The sequence below is a fragment of the Corythoichthys intestinalis genome, chromosome 8 (assembly GCF_030265065.1).
Source record: "Corythoichthys intestinalis isolate RoL2023-P3 chromosome 8, ASM3026506v1, whole genome shotgun sequence".
In the NCBI taxonomy this organism is placed as follows: Eukaryota; Metazoa; Chordata; class Actinopteri; order Syngnathiformes; family Syngnathidae; genus Corythoichthys; species Corythoichthys intestinalis.
In genome coordinates this window covers 23696051-23718052 of record NC_080402.1, presented here as the reverse complement: position 1 = coordinate 23718052, position 22002 = coordinate 23696051, and the positions used below count along the sequence as shown (strand labels likewise).

Sequence of the window (22002 nt, the reverse complement as noted above, 5' to 3'; positions counted from 1 at the left end):
CCTTGTTTGAGAAGATGGGATGGACGGCCGGGTCTTGGTAGATTTGCAGTGGTCTGATGCTCCTTCCATTTCAATATGATGGCTTGCACAGTGCTCCTTGAGATGTTTAAAGCTTGGGAAATCTTTTTGTATCCAAATCCGGCTTTAAACTTCTCCACAACACTATCTCGGACCTGCCTGGTGTGTTCTTTGGTTTTCATAATGCTCTCTGCACTTTAAACAGAACCCTGAGACTATCACAGAGCAGGTGCATTTATACGGAGACTTGATTACACACAGGTGGATTCTATTTATCATCATCGGTCATTTAGGACAACATTGGATCATTCAGAGATCCTCACTGAACTTCTGGAGTGAGTTTGCTACACTGAAAGTAAAGGGGCCGAATAATATTGCACGCCCCACTTTTCAGTTTTTTATTTGTTAAAAAAGTTTAAATTATCCAATAAATGTTGTTCCACTTCACAATTGTGTCCCACTTGTTGTTGATTCTTGACAAAAAAATTAAATTTCATATCTTTATGTTTGAAGCCTGAAATGTGGCGAAAGGTTGCAAGATTCAAGGGGGCCGAATACTTTTGCAAGGCACTGTATATCCGTCTTTTGTCTTATCTTTGCATTTCAACAATAACTTACAGAAAAATATGGCATGTTTTATAGATGGTTTGAATTGCGATTAAGGTTAAGATCAAAATTTTAATCGTTTGACAGCTCTAATATTTTTTTTTTTTTCAAATTATACCTTCGGGGAAAAAGTGAAAAAACATGTCTTATACTAGTATATGATCTTTTTCCCATCCTAAATCTAAATAAATACATTGAACACACACACACCCAAAAAAAAAATTTTTTTTTTGTGGGGTGGGGACTGCCCATTAACCGCGAAAAACGAGGGATCACTGTAGTCTTTGTTGATGAAAACAACAATAGTTTTAGGCGCTGGTAAAATGGAAAGATAACTGCGGAGAAAAGGGGTTTAACATAAGGGAGAAATATTGGAAGAAAGGTAGGTTGAAGTGAAGGAATAAACGATAAAAAAAGTGGGTCAAAGGAAATGAAGGAGGGAGGAAACCAAAAATGAAAAGGTAAGAAAAGAAAGATGCCCAATTGATTTACTTTTAAAGGGTTAGGTTTAGGGTTGCCCTATGACACATTCATACATGGTGGGGTTCAACCTTTGAGATTATATTGTCTCTCTCATAGATACACAGCACTGCTATTATTTACATTTCATTTGCTTCTCCCCTCCCCCTTGCCCTCCTCTTCTTCTCAGCTACGGTACCAGAAGTGTTTGGTGGCGCGGCCACTCTCCCAGAAGGCCTGCGGCTCGTCGCCGCCGGGCGACTCCGTGTCCCGTCGGGTGTCGACCAGCGTCAAACGAGGCGTCCTCTCCCTCATCGACACCCTCAAACAGAAGCGGCCCGTCACAGAGTTGCCACAGTGACCGGGAAAGCACCAAGCACTACCGACTTCCCCGGTTGCGCTCGGTCGCTATGGTAACTACCCACATCGCTGCAAGAAGTACCGTAGACTCCTGTAACCATGGAAACACAGCTAAGACCCTCCAGTTTGGTCATTTTTTTCTGCCAAAAGCAAAGCGCAACAATCAAGCTCACGAACCTCGGTGTGAGTGTTTTCAACATGAGATGGCTAATTATGAACAGTGTACATACAAGAGTCTCACACAGACAGCTCGCCATTTATTAGTCGACGTTATTGCACGTGCTGCAGCATGAACTCGCGCACTTGGCCGAATGTAGACGTCAGTTACACAGTCGCCGACCTTCAGCACCGAATCGTACATCGCCGCCCAATTAGATGTGGACAGGGAAAGGGATCAGTTAAGATACTTGATTTACAGTCAAATTCCAAACTAACCGGTGAACTCATTGGCTGCCAGTGACAGTGATAGAGCTCCAATCCATTTGAATTGGAAGGGCTGGTAGTGGTCTATCATACACAGTCACTCACTTCACATTTAAACAGCACTACAAAAAAAACCAGCCAACTCATGATGTAAAAATGTCAGATTCATTAATTGCAGACTGTACATCATTTCCTAAATATATTAATGCTTGTGTTAGTTTTCATCAGTTTTATTGTTGATAGGCATGCACAATACAGTGGGACCTCGACATACGATCGCTTCGACACACTATCTTTTCGACATCCGACGTAAAATTTGACTCGCCATTTGTTGCTACATCCGAAGACATACTCGAAACACGACGATTAATGACGGCGCCGCAGACGAACTCATGGCGGATTTACTTGTGAGAGAAATCAACATGGGTTCCAAGAATGTTAGTGCAGGTAGTAAAAAAGGGATAAAGTTGAGGCTTACCATTGAAATGAAGATGGAAATGATAGAAAAATATGAGCGTGGTGCGCGGCCCGTGAACTGGCGTCCACGGCCGTAGAATGTCTACGATCTCAGCGATCCTCCTCCGACCTCCATTCGCCAGTCTTTATAAGTTAAACTGACAATTATTATTGTGGTAACATCGCCAAAAAAACGCCAGCTTTTTCAGGTTTTTTTTATCATTTATTTCAGAACTTGTGCAACACAACATGCCTACTGTCCGCAGCAGCTGAACAAAGTGAAAGTAAAAAGTCCCTCTCTCACTCTGTCGAGTCAGCCACGCAGTGCATTCAGGTATACCAAGCAAAACACATCCGCCACATTAGAACCCGACCCGTTGCATTATTAAAGTTATCATTATTAGTATTATTACTATGATTATATTATTATACTGATTTGTATTCATAATTTGTTTTGCTCTGTGTAATTGCTATTTGCAATAGTACCAGCAGCATTTATTAAGGATGTAGTGTAGATATTCGGGCTGTGGAATGAATTAAAGGAATAATAATGTATTCTAATGGGAAAACCCTGCTCGACATACGACCATTCCTACTTCGTACACTTTCCTGGAACGAATTAACTTCATATGTACAGGTACCACTGTATATCATTTGAAATAGCCATTGCGATGTGCACATGCGCAACAGTCCTATCGCAGGATGTGGGATTATTATTATTATCTTTTGAACACTTAAACTTGGTTTGGTTCATAAAATCAGCAAGTGTGCAGAGACATTGCTTCCAGTATTCCTTTTATATACACGACAATCTTGATCATTCACAGATAAACCCCCTTAGCCTGGACTAAACTGTATTATATGAATATATTTTGCAGGTTGGCAATTTTTTGCAATTTTTAAATTCTTGAATAAATGAAAAATAAATACAATTCAATTAAATTGAAGCACCTTAAATCTATAATGCAACAATAGAAAAAAAAAATACAGAAACATTTTTATAATGACGAATATGATCAATTGTTTCAAGAATGTAAAATAAAGAAACATAACAATATAATAAAATACTAAATGCAATACACACATACAAAAACATGGTGAGTCAACTAAAGTCTTTCCAAACATAACAATTCAAGTCATGTGGTGAAAATTCAACTAGTTTTAATATTGCAATATACAGGGGTTGGACAAAATAATGGAAGCACCCTAAAAAAATCAGCAAAAAAAAATAAAATAAATAATAATATAGTATAGGTCAGCCTTTTTCAGCAAATTACAGCCTCAATTCTCCAAGGTATTGATTCATACAACTTGTGACTTGTTTCCAAAGGAATTTTAAGCCATTCTTCAGTCAGAATACCCTCAAACTCTTTTCGAGACGATGGTGGTGGAAATCGACGTCTTAACTAAATCTCTAAAACTGACCATAAATGCTCAATAATGTTGAGGTCTGGTGATTGTGCTGGCCATATAAGATACTGAACTTCATAAGAATGTTCCTCATGCTATTCTTTAACAGTTATGTTCAATGATTATAATGCCAAAATGTTAGGTGTTTCCATTATTTTGTCCTATCCTTGTAAATGGTGTTATACTTATATAACTGTATATCGCAATACATCACAAACCCACCAAAAACACACAATGTAAGTTTTTTCCAATATCACTCAGCCCTACTTGACTTATTATGATGCCATTAAGTCATTGACTGCTGGGCTAGGTACTGTATATGTAAAGTTTTCAGACGATACATGTTACGGTAGTCGGTAAAGGAAGGAGAACATTTATATTAATAACACTCATCAACGGCAACAGACATTTCAAAAAACGTCTTTTGCTATAAAACTGGTGGTGCAACGATTAATCGACAACTATTTTATAACCAATTATTCGTTTGGTGCCTTCCTCACTTTAAACTTGTCAAAATTCTTGCAGTTATAACAGACATATACAGTAACTTCTCAGTCGAAACTATCAGATTTCTTCATTATATTTTTGTTAAGTTAAAGTTGGACATGAATTTTTACTGAGTTTTTACTTTGGAAAACAACTGCGCATTTTTTTGCCAAATTTCGGACACCCTACTTTCTAAACTAGCTTCACAATATGGCTGCAACAACTAATCGATTGAATCGATTAATAAATTAGTTGCCCACGAATTTGATAAGCAATGCAGTTGTAGATTACACTTAAGTCAGGAAGCTGTAATGAAATATTTTTGAAAGAAATCTTCATTGTTACTTACAACATGCCTAAAACAACTTCAAGGTAAATTGTGAAGGTAATTAAGAAAGTTACATTTACGCGATTAATCGATTCATCGTTTAATTAAACATCCGATTAATCAATTATGAAAATAATTGTTAGTTGCATCCCTATATAAAAGGCAACCAAAGTGTTAACCATCCAGCTCTGATATCTCAAATTCCAATTCATAAGTCAAAACAATAGTTCAGTTCTGTGGGACAGTTTTATCTTAAAGCACCACAGTACATTTTTCTGGTTATATTTCTGACATGTTAGCATGTTGATGAGTGGGTGGGAAGTGGGCAAGCCCAGCCCTGATCTCCTTCAACCCCTTGACAAACAAAATAAAAACTAAATAGTAATAATAAAAAATGATTTCAAAATCTTTCACCTGATTTTTTTGTTTCAACTACATGCTGTGTCACATCAAAAAAGTTAATTAAAATACATAATTAAAGCAACACTAGGTAACTTTTCAGCCTTTATAAAATCTTTTCATAACATGCACAATGGACAACTAGTGGAATAACACCTCTTTTATATCTTGAGGGGGTTGGTATCGCTTTCACCAGCGCTTATTGACTTTGAGCAGAGTGTCAGGAACCCTGCCAAACAAAAAAACTACAAATGTGCTGCCTGCTTTACGTCATACGTCACTTCCCCATTTCATTATAAAGACTGAAGTCGATGCGAACACTTTCAAGCTAATACCGCAGAGATGGCAAAGCAACAAAAGAGACAAAAAGTTTTGTCTGGGGAGGAAAAAAAGAGGGCAGCAACCATGGATAAAGGGATACTCAAGAATACACATTGGCCCGGCTGTCATTCAATGGCGTGACGCCCCCCCCCCCCCCAAGCGAGTTCTGGTGGGCTGAGAGGGTTAGCCACACTAAGCCACACGGTTGCTAACCGTCATATGCTATTGTTTAGCCACAACTGGATTCATTACCTTATTACTATTCATCGTTCACACAGCCGCTAGAAACAAAAAATGCCGTTTAATCCATCTTCAGGCGACCTGATGATGATTTCACGACACAATGCGGGTGTGTGCTGGTCTTCATGGGAAACGCAGTCTTCTTAAAGCAAAACACAACCGTTTTTGTCCACTGGCGTCGCCAAAAAGTTACCTAGTGTTGCCCTAAATAATAATAATAAATAAATAATAATAAAATAAATCCAGAAAGTTATTATGAAGAATAAAAAAGCATAGAATTTTATGTATAATGAAAATTAGCGGCAACGGGCATTTATGGTTAAAAACAGAAAAAGAAAAAAAAAAAAAATGGAGGCTGCTTTGATCTGGAATGTGACTCTTTTGCGACAATAGGCATAAAACGCATAAACTCATTCACTGCCAGCCCAGGTATATGTGTACTATTCACAAGAGTGTTGTGGTAGTTCGTAAATTTTATATTAAAAACAATTAGATGTCCAATACATTTTGACTGGGACAAATCTTCCACATCCAATATGGCGGACACGATGACGTGCAATAGCAATGGGCCAGCCTGCTGAAGGAGGTGTCTCTGTATATACAGTAGGTCTACCGTCTCCCCTCGCTCTCAAACTTAACACATAAAAGACTAAAAAATGACAATGGGAAAGGAAGTACGACAATGATAACGTCATGAAGGAGGACCTGGGTGAATAAAATCTTGACTTGCTCTCATGTTCCTGCATGCGACCTTCCTAAATAATACTCTAGAGGCAATATCAGTACTGCTGCTTTTACATACTGAAGGAGCGAGAAAAGACAGATGCTTGGCCTGGACGGTCAGAAAAAAACGAGTGGTGACCCTTCACCTGAAGCATCCCCTGTACTCGCCATTTTTGTCACCGCTCGGATGATGACAGATGATAGCCATAATGGAGGAGGACATATTAGACTGGGTGGGGTGACGTTTGGCTCCCCCAAGCAAGAAGGGAGACTGCTGCTTTCACACCCCGCAAATGTGGGCATGCTGTTGCTGCTCTGTGATCCGCGTGCTGGAGGAAGTGCTACTCAGTGCATTTAGACTTGTTGCTATCATTTTATTTACGTTGTTGCTATCATTTTTGTCACATTGTAAGAAGGATAAAAAGCAAATTGGGGGTTGTTGGCTAAGGCCATTTTTCTCCGCATGAACAGGGGTATTTTCTGAAATATATTTTTCTATGCATTTTGGCTTTAGGTCCACATGCAAATTCCATTTTTAAGTCAATTTTGTAGATGTTTTGTATTTGTCATTCTGCTCACCATAACCCGTCAGGTGGACAGAAATGAGTTTTTCTTTGACTTCATATTTGCATGTCACATGTGTCATATTCAAAGCTGCCCCCCCACACACTTCGTTTAGCTGTTTACTTACATAGTTTGCTATCCATATTTCCTGTGACTTTAGGTTCCAGACTAACTGATTTGTTCCCATTGACAGTGATAGACGTCTAATATATCTTGACTGACAGCGCACTCCCAGTTAAAGGAGCCATATTTAAGAAATGCACTTCAATTATTCATTAAATGGCCCTAATATTTCAACAGACTTTGAATAAACATGTCTTTGGTAAATATTTCTAACACAGTTCTAAATGGCAAAGCTTTGATTTTGCCATTTTAAAAGTCGATTGACAGCTTGTAAAAGTTTGTTTACTGCAGATGTCCCGCCATCCATCAATTAACCTATTAGAAGACCAGTTTTGGGTCTGAATCCAGGTTGCCCGTGCTCTGTAATCTGTAAGCTACTTAAACTAACACGGCTACAACTTTTCTAGACAGTCTAAGTGATTCATGTCTTTTCACTTTTTTCCCCAAAGTATAATTTAAAAAATCTTTTATGTATATACATTTCAATAAATGTTTTTAAGCACTTCAAATCTAGTTATGATAAGTTATAAAATGTTACTGTCCCACCGAATTATTTTTAAACAAGAATCAAGTAGAAAAATGCTTGTCTTTATTAAATGCTTCATTGAGTGAGTACACTCAAATCCGCTCAAGCTGCTCACTTACACACTATGAGTTGCCACAGCAACTGTTTAACAAGTTAAACGATGATTGACGTATGCGATGCTTTGAAGTTTCCGCTTCCAAGCGTTTCTGGCTAGATCAAACCTTAACATCTGTCAAGAAAAGCGTCAGGAGCGAGAGACAGAGACTACGTGATCGGATCGGACAGCTCTATAAAATACTGCATTTGTTTATTTATTTTTTAATTGAAAAAAAATCCGCGATGGACTATAGTGATCACTATACTGTATTTATTTGTGCACTAACTTAACCCCGGTGTAATTTGAAACCCGTATGATTGAAGGTGTAATAGACATAGGTTTAAGACTACACATGCTTTATGTTGGTTGACATGATTATGGCTAACATTAGTCTGTAGTTTGCTGGCATCGTTTTTTTTCTTACTGAAATGCAACAATTGTATGATAACCATTTGTGATACAGAGCAATTTCACCAAAAAGTAAAATGCGACATGCTTGTCTGGCAACCCGAAGAGGACAGGGATTTTGAGCTCTTCAATATTTTAATCCTGGTTGCAGGACCATTATTGACCAGCAATCTTACATATGACTCCTTTAAAAAATTGAATTGACACCTATCAATGGCAACGTTATGAGGTATTTTTCACAGGCATAATGAATCTGAGCACCTATTGGATGATTGGTTCCATGCAAGCAGAGGTGGGTAGTAAAGCGTTACATGTACTCCTTTACATTTACTTGAGTACCGGTAACTTTTTGAGAAAAATGTACTTCTAAGAGTAGTTTTACTAAGCTGTACTTTTTACTTTTACTTGAGTATACACAAGATTCGTTACATTTTTCCTCTTTACTCTCCATAATAGATTTATTTAATTTGCCAGCAATGCCAAGAGTAGCTCTACCAATTTCACCAATGAGGCATCGCAACAATAATCACATGACTCCATTATACCAATCAGACGCAAGCTTGCCATTCTGTTTTCACGCCACCCTGTTAAATCATGTGGTGTCTTTGAAGCGCCGTAAAAAATGAAGTATTTGACATAGAGCGCTGACCTCAACATGACTCGAAAGTGTGGATTTTAACCTCTCTCCCAGTTTTTATTTGGCACCGATTGACCACGGAAAACCAGAGATAAGATCCTTTTAATTTCATACTAGTAATTTTAAAACTACTCACTATTTAAATTAAGAACCATTTTCTCCACCAGTGGGCACTAATACTCTTTGGACGAATAATGCTTTATTTATGTATTTTGTTTTTCCTTTTGTCGGAATTTATAACAACAGTTCATCTAGGTAACTTTGTGCTCAGAAAAAAATACCATTGTTTGAAAAAAAAATAAAAAAATGTAAGTAGTTACTCACAATGTAACTAATTACTTGAATATTCTTTTCACCAAATACAGGGTGTTCCAAAATGGTTTACCCCATTCTTAATGCCCATATTTCGGAAACTACTTGATGGATCTTTATGAAATTAAATACACTTTATGTTGAAGGTTATAATTTTTATTGGTTAAATTTACAAAGAAAAGTACTAGGGTTGTTCCGATCATGTTTTTTTGCTCCCGATCCGATCCCGATCGTTTTAGTTTGAGTATCTGCCGACCCCGATATTTCCGATCCGATTGCTTTTTTTTTGCTCCTGATTCAATTCCAATCATTCCCGACAATTTTTCCCGATCATATACATTTTGGCAATGCATTACGAAAAAAATGAATAAAACTCGGACAAACATATACATTCAACATACAGTACATAAGTACTGTATTTGTTTATTATGACAATAAATCCTCAAGATGGCATTTACATTATTAACATTCTGTGAGAGGGATCCACGGATAGAAAGACTTGTGACTTTGTATATTGTGACTAAATATTGCCATCTAGTGTATTTGTTGAGCTTTCAGTAAATGATACTGTAGCCATGCCCAAATGCATGATGGAAAGTGGAACCATGACTGTGCGTAGTGCTACCAATTGATATATCTTCTCTGCGTTGGGAAATAACATAAGGTGTTAAGAAAAAGATCAATTGCTACCTTGCTTCCCCACATTGCTTCCCATGATATTTCTAATCGTAGGGAGAGGGATTGTAAGGCTTTAGCCAATTTAAAAAAGGCTCCAAAGGCTGCCAAAATTCACTCTACTCATTTTACGCTGCCTTTTATCTCTCTATATAGGTAAAATGGCGCCATTACTGATTGAGCGCGACAATGCGTGGGTGGGTCGTGCAGCGCATGCATTAATTGCGTTAAATATTTTAACGTGATACATTTTTTAAAAAATTAATTACCACCGTTATCAGGATAAATTTGATAACCCTACCTTAAGCCTAAACTAAAGACTCTGGATGAGTGTAACATAACGTTAAATACAATTAGAAAACGATTTAATTAAAATATATATATATATATTAAAAAAAGGCATGGCCGATATTTTTTTGCCGATTCCGATACTTTGAAAATGACGTGATCGGACCCAATCGATCGGCGACATCTCTAAAAGGTACAAATATTTGTTGTTTCTATGACAGATTTTCATAATTGTTCAATATGAGCGCCGCCTGTGACTCTGCACACGTCGAGTCGGTATTCGAGCTCGTGCCAAATTCGCTGTAGCATGTCTTCGGTAACAGTTTCCAGTGTAGCTGTAATTCTTGTTTTGTTGTTTAGTTGCTGCCTTCTTTACAAACTTTGTGAAGAAGGCACGCTGTACTGTCTTCGGTGACCGAGTCAGAGCATACTCTTAACACATAAATGCCTTTTCTTTTGAAGTGAACGGTATTTCTTAACCTGAAAAGATAGAAATGCCAAACATTACACACAAAAACTTGAAACGTTTCTACACAAGCTGTAAAAATTTGAGCTCATTCCAACGGAAAATTGCCAAAATTATTGGCCTATGTATTGGGGTCAAACATTTTGGAACGCCCTGTACTTTTTTACTTGTAGTCGAGTACATTTTTTGGACGACTACTTTTACTTTTAATTGAGTAATATTATTTTGAAGTAACGCTACTCTTTCTTGAGTTACAAATTTTGGATACTCTACCCACCTCTGCATACAAGTATGTTGGGTTAGCTATTTTTTTGTGGTATAAGGCAAGTGTGTGGAGCAACTTAAAAAAAAAAAAAAAATCAACACTTGGTATATTTTGAGTAAGAGCAGCAAATAATTCCAGTGGTTAGATTGTCACAGTTGAGGTTTGGGGTTTGAATCTGGGCTTTGGGATTACTATGTGGGACTTGAATGTTTTCTGCGTGATTGTGGGTTTTCGGTGGCTACTCTGTTTCCCTCCCAAATTTGGGGGGAAAATTATGATATAGACTCATTGTAGACTCCAGATTGTCTTCCAAGGAGATTGACGTCCAATGCTTTTGAACTGGGAGGACTAGTTGATTTAAATAGTAAAACATGACTTATCACTTCATATTTCTTGTCAATGTGCCTTTTCTGGAAATGTTGTCGAGTCTACTGTTTAGCTACAATTTTCTCACATTTACAGTATGACTTAGAGTACCACCTGTTCATGTAGCATGCACTTCACAGCGAGGAAATGTTTTGGGGTTTTTTATTTTTTTTTTTGCTTCCAAATTTGCCAAAGACTTTGTTCAAATACCCATGTACATGTGGATGTTGTCTAAAGCCAATCGTAAGTTGCCTTTGTTTGTAACTGATGTCTTTCTAGACTATTTGCTTCAAAACATTTTTTTTAATGAATACATCTATTTTCCTTTTCCCCACCAGTACCACACGTTTTCCATTTTTCATAAGTCTCGACTTTGTTTGAACTTTTTATTATCTTGATTTTATTAAATGTAAACTATCTAAACTAACATTTAAAAGAAACTAAAGCAACACACTATATTAAAAAAATGAGCACATTCTTACTATTGAAAGGAAACTTGCTCGGAAACATAACCAGCCCTTTTTGCCTCCTTTTGTCAGGATAATATTGAAATGTGAACGGGGTGACAAGTGTATGTACATAGTCTCCATGTAAGGTAATATTTGTCATTCATTATTGTCATAAGCTATCATTTTCCTTTTGAATGTGTTTCCTCTTTATTTTGTTGAAATTGATTTTATTTTATATGTATTTTATTTTTTAGAACTCACCAAATGGCCAAAGTGTAACATATCTTGTAGATAAGAAAACAAGCAAATAATTACTTTTTTCCACAGTTGTCAATTAAGTTGACGCCTGATCAGCAATTATCTATGCATTCTTTTCATAGCAAGCGTCGTTACAAAAGCCTTGCATGCCCAAGGACGATGGAAATGGAAGACTGTATGTACTGAACAGAAATATTTTTATTTTATTTATTCTATTTTATAAAAGTATATACTGATTTTATTCATGGAGGCTGGTGAAGTCTCACTTTTGTGTCATTGTTTCAGTGCTCGCAACGCTCCAACAGGCTCCGCTTTGCAAAATAAAATACAAAAAATAGTGCAACTATAAACCAAGAGCTGTGAGCTCTCTGCTGGAGGACGAAGAGCCTATGCAGAGGACTCCCAGTGTCTGATGAACAACAACAATAACAACACACAGTCCATTTCCCGCCAATGGATGTGTAGGCTCCTGTTTGCTGCTCACTGATTTGTACACGTTATCAATGTAACCAGTTGTGAGAATAAATGGCATCTTAAAATTGGTTGCGTTTGTGCATCTGTCTGCGTCACATCGGGATCTTGATGATCGCTTATCTAAAGAAAGCATGAAACCCTCCTCTTAATAGAAAGTGAAACCACTTTTATTCACTTAGAGTACATTACATAGCATCATGTACAGTGGTATGAAAAAGTATCTGAACCTTTTGGAATTTCTCACATTTCTGCATAAAATCACCATCAAATGTGAGCTAATCTTTGTCCAAATTACACAGATGAAAAAGGTGTCTGCATTACTAAAACCACCCAAACATTTATAGGTTTTCATATTTCAATGAGGATAGAATGCAAACAAGGACGTGGGGGTAAGTAAGTGAACCATCACATTTAATATTTTGTGGCCCCCCTTTCTGTGCTGCAGATCAGTCTGGCACATCGTTCAGGACTAATCTTTGCCCATTCTTCTCTACAAAACTGCTGTAGTTCAGTCAGATTCCTGGGATGTCTGGCATGAATCACTGTTTTTAGGTCATGCCACAGCATTTCAATGGGGTTCAAGTCTGGACTTTGACTTGGCCACTCCAGAATGTGTATTTTGTTCTTCTGAAACCATTCTAAAGTTGATTTACATCTGTGTTTTGGATCATTGTCTTGTTGCAGCATCCATCCTCATTTTAGCTTCAGCTGTCAGACAGACTGCCTCGGGTTTTCCTGCAAAACATCCGGAAATACTTTTAAATTCATTCTTCAATTAATGATTGCAAGTTGTCCAGGCCCTGAGGCAGCAAAAACTGCCCCGAAATCATTATGCTCCCTTCACCATGCTTCACGGTGGGGATGTGGTGTTGATGTTAGTGAGCTGTTCCATTTTTCCTCCACACATGACATTGTGTGTTACTCCCAAACAATTCAACTTTGGTTGCAACAGTCCACGTAAAATTTTACCAGAACTTCTGTGGAGTGTCCAAGTGCCTTTTTGCGAACATTAAACGGGCAATGTTTTTTTTAGACACCAGCGGCTTTCTCCATGAAGTTCTCCGATGAACACCATTCTTGGCCATTGTTTTACATATAGTTGATGTGTGCACAGAGATACTGGAATGTGCCAGTGATTTCTGTAAGTCTTTAACAGACACTCTAGGGTTCTTTTTTTTACCTATCTGAGTATTCTGCGCTGAACTTTTGCCGTCATATTTGGTAGACGGGCACTCCTTGGGAGAGAAGTAACAGTGCCAAACTCTCTCCATTTGTAGACGACTTCTCTGACTGTCGATTGATGAACATCCAGACTTTTAGAGATGGTTTTGTATCCTTTCCCAGCTTTATAAAAATCAACAATTCTTGATCGCAGGTCTTCCGACAGCTCTTTTGACCGAGCCATGATGAACATCAGACAATGCTTCTAATCAAGACAATTCTTACCAGGTGTGTGTTTTATAGTGGGCAGGGCAGTTTTAAACCACTCATCAGTGATTGGGCACACACCTGAATTAAACAGTTTGGTTAAAAGGGGAAAAAAATGGTTTCAATTGCTCTTGAAGTGTTAGTCAGTCACTTATTGAAAAAAAAATGGTGGGATCAGAAAATTAAAAAAGAAAAAAATTATTGTATTTTTTAAAATAATCAATGGCAGCCAAAGAGGTAATTTACTCCCCCCCCCCCCCCCCCCCCCCCCGTATTATCTAACTTTATTCCAAATTCAATCCTAACTCATTTTCTGCCATTGTCACTGATAGATGTCAAGTATATTTGAACTAGGAGGGATGGCATAGAACGAGTGAACTCATTAGCCACGTTTACATGCTGACTTTTATTCATACCGATTCAAATCATTCCGAATGGAAATTTCACATCAGCTGTTTACATGTCACTTCATCTATTCCGATCCAGCGTTTACATGTGTCTGCCTGTATTCCGAAAGGACGTTTGACAACTGCCGTCTGACATGCGCAGATTAATCAAAACAAAGCGTCACGTTGCAAAACATGGAGATCGATCGTCAGATCAGCTGCTGTTTTAACTTTTCGAGTGGAAACAAAACTTCAGAATGATACGCCGTTCATTTAAAAAGGTGTGTGGGTGCGCTGTGCGTGTGCTTGGAAGCCATGTTGCAAGTGACGTTACTTACGTCACCAAGTGACTTCACCACGTCAGTACTGAGCATGCGCAGAAAGAACGCAACCAGACACCATTCCGCTTCCCTGTTTACATGATATAATTTTACTTCTAATCGGTTTGGGAAAAGGAATATTCTACCCCTGTGAATCGGAATGAAATTCCATTCAGTTTGGGCCTGTTCATTCCGAATGAGGTGTTTATATGGAACACATTTATTCGGTTTGAACAAATATTCCCATTGTAATTGGAATATTTGGCTCCATGTAAACGTGGCAAATGGCAGCTCTTCAATTTTTAACAGAGTAAAAAAGTTGCCGTGGTCTCCTGATTTGTAAGTTAAAGGGACACGCCAGTGGAACTCAACATCAATACATTATTTTATTGGGTCAAAGCAATAAGTTTTTAAGCTCACCAAATTTGAAATACCATATTGGTCCGAATATAAGACGGTGTTTTTTTGCATTGAAATAAGACTGAAAAAGAGGGGGTCGTCTTTTATTATATTATACCCATTCACGACGCTAGATGGCGCCAGATATCATTGAAGCGATGTTCTGTCATGACAGATCTCGGCTACTCTCAAGTTTAACCAGTTTTCTTTATTTTATTGCAATTTTTTTCCATTTTCAGATTTGTTTCAAGACTACAGTTACAGTTAGACTTCACTTTGATGGTTAATGCACTTATTGCAATTTTGTTGTTTTATCACAATAGATTGGTTTATTTACATTTCAAAAACCAGAAGCCATTCATTTACGAATGTAATTGCACTTTAGTTTACATATTTAAATGTTCAGATATTAAGATTTGAATGAGGCAAAATAACATGCTTTTTCTCTAAAATATATGGTTATAATCATTTGTTTTGAATGTACTGTAATTATTTTCTGTACAGAAATTCATTTGGTGTTCAAAAAGTCTTTTTTTCAAACTTGAGTCTTGAAAAAGAGGGGGTCGTCTTATAATCAGGGCCGTCTTATATTCGGGCCAATACGGTAATACCGTAAAATAAATGGGTACCTATGTTTAATTAAGGTTCAAAATGGCGAAAAATAAGGCCGAGCCATCAGGTCTCAGACACTGTAGTCGTGTCCGCTGACTGTGCTCAAACCATGCCCCGCTCCAGTGCCAAATAGGAGTATGGCCTGGCGTTGCTCGGGTTTGTGTAACATGAACGCAATACAACCGGATCGCAGTTAAAACATACTTTCCTTAGAGAAGCAGTTGTAATGTAGTAATAGTAAAAAGACACCATAAAGGGGTTAATGCGCAATCACTTTTCCATCACTACGAACAGTATGGATATCCAACTGAAATTAATCCCTTAGTAATATTCCGGAAAATTGTATTTTTTTAATTAATTAATTTATTTATTTATTTATTTTTTAATCTAGCGTCTTGTTGTGGAGTACTCAAAGCCAAGACGTATCATCACAGCACACTTAAATTTGTACATGAAACCATAGTTCGAAAGGCAACTGCGACCTTGCAATTGCAAGAGACTTGTCTTTTGCCAAAATGACGGTGCTGTCGCCTCCACAATCAGGGATTTTCTATGCAATTTTTGGGGAGTTTCGAATGAATTTTCTAAACGGAGGCCTGCAGAGATCAAGCCCATCTATGAACTCTCCCAAACGCTTATGGTACAAATTTCATGAAAATCGGTCGAGCTGTTTCGGAGTCCATTGGGAACAAACACACAGACAGAGTTCCATTTATATACAGTATGCGGTAAGTATAGGTTTAGATTGTGCTCCTTCTGGTGTGTAAACCCTGGCCACATGGCGGCAGTATTTACAAAGATACAACCAGGAAGAAGAGTTTTATCCAATGACTAAACTGTTTTCTATTTTTCACATAGGATAAAGACTATATGCCAGTGGGTGTTATACAGTGTTGTCAGTAACGCGTTACTAAGTAACGAGGTATTGTAATCTGATTACTTTTTTTCAGTAACGAGCAATCTAACGCATTCATTTTTCCAAACCAGTAATCTGATTAAAGTTAGTTTCCTTAGTGTATGTACGTTGCTATTTTGTAATTGCCTCATAATGTATGTAGAATGAAGAATATTGTAGTTATGTACGAAGAGCATTTTGAATAGAAAATGTTAGAAAGGTTCTCACTACGCATTCGTTTTCTGTGGTAACCGTTTCCTGTTTTGGTCTCGAGTTAGGGTTATGGGACTGAGAAAGGCGTGACGAACGTGGGTGCACATTCGAACCGAGTGCAGACATCTGTGGATATGTGCGAGGGAATGTTGATCTGTGTGCGCCCATGAATGAATATGAGTATTTTTCCTTCATTCCGGAGGGTTCCAGCGATAGGTTGGAGCCGCTACATACACGGCCATTTCGTAGCTTTGCCATTGAAACAGCGGGTAGTCATCGCTCCAAGTCGTTAAGCATTGTTTAAATCAGATTCGTGTTGCACATTTATGCCGTCAGGTGACATATTCATTTAGCATCTTTGGAATGTGTTGTAAGTCCGATTGAATGTAAAGTGTTTAGTTTCTGCCACGTTTTGTGGCCAAATTGACCGCGTGTGTGTACGGCGTATTTCCGGGTTGTGCGTGCGCATTCATGCCTGCCCCCACCTTTGTGTTTATTGCACTGTTTATTGCACAATTCATTTGTGTGTTGTTGATTATTGTGCAGTCAATTTGCATTGTTTTACATTGGCACTGATATGCTGTTAAGACTAACCCGAAGTTCAAAATTTTTGACATTAGGCTTAATCTTCGAGTCAGCGGGGGTTTAATTAGTCGGTGGGGTTGATTTGAACAAATTCATGCAGTCTGTCAGTTATTTGTTAGTTTCAGGGCTCCTGAAAGGCTAAACTAGCGCAAGTCAATGGTGGTTGAAATCGACTCCATCGACTAATTAAACCTCTGCTAACTTAGATTAAGCCTTATGTGAAAAATTCTGATCTTCCCCTTTAAATTCACTTATCGGAACGTCAATGTCATGCGATGACATTTTTCTGTTGTCATTCCTATGTTGAGGCAGCAAAGGGAGAAAAAATGGTAAGAAGTATCCAATATATTACTTTGAAAGTTACTTTATTATCAAAGTAACTAAGTTATCAGCAAAATAACTAGATTGCTTTTTAAGCGTAATCTGTAATCAGTAATTAAATTACTTTTTCCAAGTAATCTGTGACAACAATGTTGTTCTACTGTCTGTATACATTTAAACCTACAGTGCCATCACGATTTGCTAGTCGTGATGTAATGTATTGCACTGTGGATTAGCACTAAGCTATCAGACTTGTAGTTTTGCCAATTAATAATTTCCTTATGTTTATAAACTTTAAGTTGTTAAGAATTAAATGGAGTTTAAACTTGACATGGTTGATGATGAAGTACACCTGTAAGCATGCTTGGATGCCGAATTTGTCGAGACTGATGCATGCATGAGGTATGTCTCACTCTCGCTGTTCAGAATGCTGTAAGTCAGTGGCGAGGTCAAAACTTGCGACGTCGAAGCTCTTATGTTGGCCATTTCCTCCATGTAGCTCCTCACTGGACCTTCTGCTTGACCGGTTAGTGATTTGGTTGCCTTCTTGGCTTGTGTGTGTTGTCCCATTTTTCTGGCAGGGTTGGGGTCTTTTTTCGGAGAAGACGTGGGTGATTCCTGCTTGGTTGCTGCCGGGAAGATATGTTGGTAAGGTTTGGAAGAAGATATCAGCGCAAGTGTCAGACGAGGGAACTTTCTTGTTTTGCGCTTGATGATCCGCCTCTTGCGATGCGTCTGTTTTGTTGCTTTCTTCTTTCTCTTCTTGTGACCCGCTGAATATTGCTTAGGGACCACCTTGATGTGGTTCGGCTTGATCTTACGCTTAAGTCTTTTCTTGAGCCCTTTCTTGCGTCCTCCCTCTGTTCCCTCCTTTTTCCCCTGTCCTTCAACTTTGTCTTCATCCTGGTCCAAATTTCCCATTGGATTCGTTTTGCTTTTCTTCTTCTTTACCTTCTCTTGTCCAGGGAAGAGTCTGTCCAGTAGGCCTTTGGCTGCTGCTCTCGCCAACACTTCCTGAACTGTTTCCACCTTGGTTGGATCCGCCTGGAAAGCCATAGAGGATTTGATGTGAAGGTACAATTTATGACAATACGGTGGGAAACGTTGTAATGAGGAGATGTACACAAAAAATATGAGACTGAACAAATGAAACAGAGCTATCAAGAGGCTACAAAGGAACAAGACACTTGTTTTTGCTCTAGTCAGCACTTTGAACCCACACAGTGACAAATATAAAACCAGGACATTGTAACATCTGTAGTCAGCACAAAAATAAAGCTTGTCTGTATGATGTTATTAAACAGCACAATTCACTCCGATGCTTTATGTGCATCGCTTCATTGGGTTTGGCAGTTTGCCCTTTCTGTGCAATCGTGGATGCTGATTAAAACTTCCAGGATCAGTTATTTCAAACTGTCCTGTGTGCTTTAAACTAGTCTTATTTGCATTAGTGAATAGGCAGGCCTTTTGGAATTTCTCACATTTCTGCAGAAGATCACCATCAACTGTGATCTGATCTTTGTCAAAATCACACAAATGAAAAAAGCAGTGTCTGCTGTAAGTAAAACCACCAAATTATTTATAGGTTTCCATATTTAAATAAGGATAGCATGCAAACAATGACAGAATGGGGAAAATAAGTAAGTGAACCCTTTGCCTAAGGAGACTTAAAGAGCAATTTAAATCATTTTTTAACCAAACAATTTAAGTCAGGTGTGTGCCCAATCACTGATGAGTGGTTTAAAGCTGCCCTGCCCACTATAAAACACACACCTGGTAATAATTGTCTTGATGAGAAGCATAGTCTGATGTGCATCATGGATCAGTCAAAAAGTGCTGTCTGAAGACCTGTGATCAAGGATTGTTGATTTGTAAAAAGCTGGGAAAGGATACAAAACCATCTCTAAAAGTCTGGATGGTCATCAATCGACAGTCAGAGAAGTTGTCTACAAATGGAGAGAATTTGGCACTGTTGCTTTTCTCCCAAGGAATGGCCGTCCACCAAAGATGGAGTTCAGCGCAGAACACTCAGAGAGGTAAAAAAAAGAATCCAACAGTGTCTGCTAAACACTTACAGAAATCACTGGCACAGTCCAATATCTCTGTGCACACATCAACTATATGTAAAACTATGAACATTGTTGCCCGTTTAATGTTCGCAAAAAGGCACTTGGACACTCCACAGACGTTTTGGCAAAATGTATTGTGGACTGATGAAACCAAAGTTGAATTGTTTGGAAGTAACACACAATGTCATGTGTGGAGGAAAATGGAACAACTCATCAACATCAACACTTCATCCCCACCGTGAATCATGGTGGAGGGATCATCGTGATTTGGGGCTGTTTTGCTACCTCAGGGCCTGGACAATTTGCTATCATTAATGGAAGAATGAATTCAAAGGTTTATCCGGAAAACCTGAGGCTGTCAGACAGTCGATGCTAAAAAGAGGATGGATGATGCAACAAGACAATGATCCAAAACACAGATGTAAATCAACTTCAGAATGGTTTCAGAAGAGCAAAATACATGTTCTGGGGTCGCCAAGTCAAAGTCCAGACTTAAACCCCTTTGAGATGCTGTGGCATGACCTGAAGACAGCGATCCATGCCAGACATCCCAGGAATCTGACTGAACTACAGCAGTTTTGTAGAGAAGAATGGGCCAAGATTAGTCCTGATCGATGTGCCAAACTGATCTGCAGCTGCAGGAAGCATCTGTTGACATTATTGCTGCCAAAGGGGGGTGGGGGGGTTACAAAATATTAAATGTGATGGTTCACTTACTTATTTTCCTCCCTTCTGTCATTGTTTGCATACTATCCTAATTAAAATATGAAAACCTTTAGCAGAAATGTGAGAAATTCCAAAAGGTTCAGATACTTTTTCTTAGCACTGTTGTTTTTTTCAATATTGAAAAGGACACAATGTTATGCAGAGGTGTACTTATGATAATTTAATAGAAAAATGATACTATTTACAGTGGCGGCAAAGAGTTGCGGGCGGCGTAACAGAAAATAATTGAGAAGCACTGCTCTAAGTGTTGCATACAAAATTAGAAGAAAAAGAATCAAAAGGCACAATGGCCAATTGTACATAATCATTTTCAAAATATTATTAGAAGTTTTTTTTTTTTTAGATATCTGAAGTTGTCGCTATGAGTTTAAACTTATATACTAAAATAAAGGAAGTATTCCTACTGATTTGCTTCTGAAAAGCTGCTCACTTAACAATACGTTCATATTTTTTGTGTCTACTAATCATATACAGTTCACGTATTATTCATATGCATTTGCTGCATACACTTTTTTAAGGTCTATAACTCTTTTGTGCTTCCACTGTTTACTTTATTGCTGGAAAACGGAAATTTCCCCTCTGAAAGACCAATATTATCTTTGCTTTAGTCTAGTCTCTACTTTTAATATTTGAAATAGAAGAAACGTAATTCTTCTCTAGACATATTTGATGTATTAATGATCAAATTGTGTCTTTCCTTTGACATTCTTCATTGTTACATTGTGACGTGGGAAAGAGAGAGAGATGCAGTTTACTGTAGAGAAATTCAACTACCCTGCAAAATAAGAATAAAAAAGTGTCACCTCAGCGTCTCGCTCTCACTGTCAAACACGTGTACGCACACATTACCTGTCGACACAAACAGGCCAAAAAGCATCCATTTGTGAGCGGAGAGGGTTCCAGCCTGAAGTACTTGTTGGATGTCATGTCTCCTGACTGACTGTCTTCAGGGAAAATGGGTTCATTCACCCTGAGGGATGCACACAGCCACCAGCAGTCATGTGAAAGGTATACATACATATGTTTAGTGTCCTTATTTCCAGCACATTTCCTTCGTTGGCTTGTAGAAAATCCATTATTAAGGTGGCTGCCCCATTACTTCCAATCTAAATGCACGCTAAATGGCTTTCTATGGAGGCAAAATCATCGAGTGAAAAACTCCAACTGGCTGTGAAATCACAATTATGCTGCTTTAAGGGAATTGAAGCTAAACGCAGAAGCGATTGTCACACACACATCTAGAAAAGAGGGACAGAAAATCTGCATTTAAAGTGAGCTCTCTGAATTTTGCCTAAATTTCAGTTTTCTTTCTCCTTATCAGAGGTGGGTAGAGTAGCCAAAAACTTTATTCAAGTAAGAGTAGAGCCACTTCATAATATTACTCAAGCAAAAGTCATCCAAAAATTTACTCAAGTACAAGTAAAAATGTATTCATTGAAAAGAAGACTCAAGTAATGAGTAACATTGTAAGTGCTCACAATGTCTGATTTAAAAAATAAATAAGGGTATATTTATTTTCTCAGCACAACTTCATCAATATCAATTATTATTATACTGTACTATAGCAAGCCTATTACAGTACCGTATTATTCCAAAAAGATGTCACAAAAATCATCCCATTCAGACCAGAACACTTTGGCCGTTCAAAGAGCATGAGTGCCCTCTAGTGGAGAAAAAAAACGTTACCTGTGAATTGTATAATGGAGTTATGTGTTTATTGTTGCAACATCTCATTGGTGAAACTGGTAGAGCTACTGTCTGCACTTCTGGCAAAATTAAAGTCAATATGTAGAATAAAGAGGTAGAATGTAATGACTGTAGTATAGCCCGAAGTAGCGGAGTAAGAGTGTTTTTTCTTCACAAATGTACTCAAGTAAAAGTAAAAAGTATTGCATGGTAAAACTACTTTAA

General features: G+C 38.0%; 2 protein-coding genes across 10 annotated transcripts in view; one reads left to right on the top strand and one right to left on the bottom strand.

The window, feature by feature from the left end:
* The window catches only part of apbb2b (amyloid beta (A4) precursor protein-binding, family B, member 2b), a 118407-nt gene extending 107244 nt beyond the window's left edge, over positions 1-11163 (top strand). For all 6 annotated transcript variants that reach the window (XM_057844480.1, XM_057844481.1, XM_057844478.1 and 3 more), the window contains one exon: positions 1274-11163. In XM_057844480.1, the coding sequence (XP_057700463.1) occupies positions 1274-1444 (171 nt within the window). In that variant the 3' untranslated portion in view covers positions 1445-11163. The remainder of the gene's footprint in view (positions 1-1273) is intronic.
* Positions 11164-12071: 908 nt separating this feature from the next.
* Positions 12072-22002, bottom strand: part of LOC130920932 (putative methyltransferase NSUN7) — a 30711-nt gene continuing 20780 nt past the window's right edge. For 3 of the 4 annotated variants that reach the window (XM_057844485.1, XM_057844484.1, XM_057844489.1), the window contains 2 exons: positions 20941-21061; positions 15810-18340 (listed from right to left, as the gene is read on the bottom strand). In XM_057844485.1, coding sequence (XP_057700468.1) covers positions 17606-18340; positions 20941-21061 — 856 coding nt within the window. In that variant the 3' untranslated portion in view covers positions 15810-17605. Of the gene's footprint in view, positions 12873-15809; positions 18341-20940; positions 21062-22002 lie in introns of those variants that run through there. The other variant, XM_057844486.1, reaches the window with a different exon arrangement.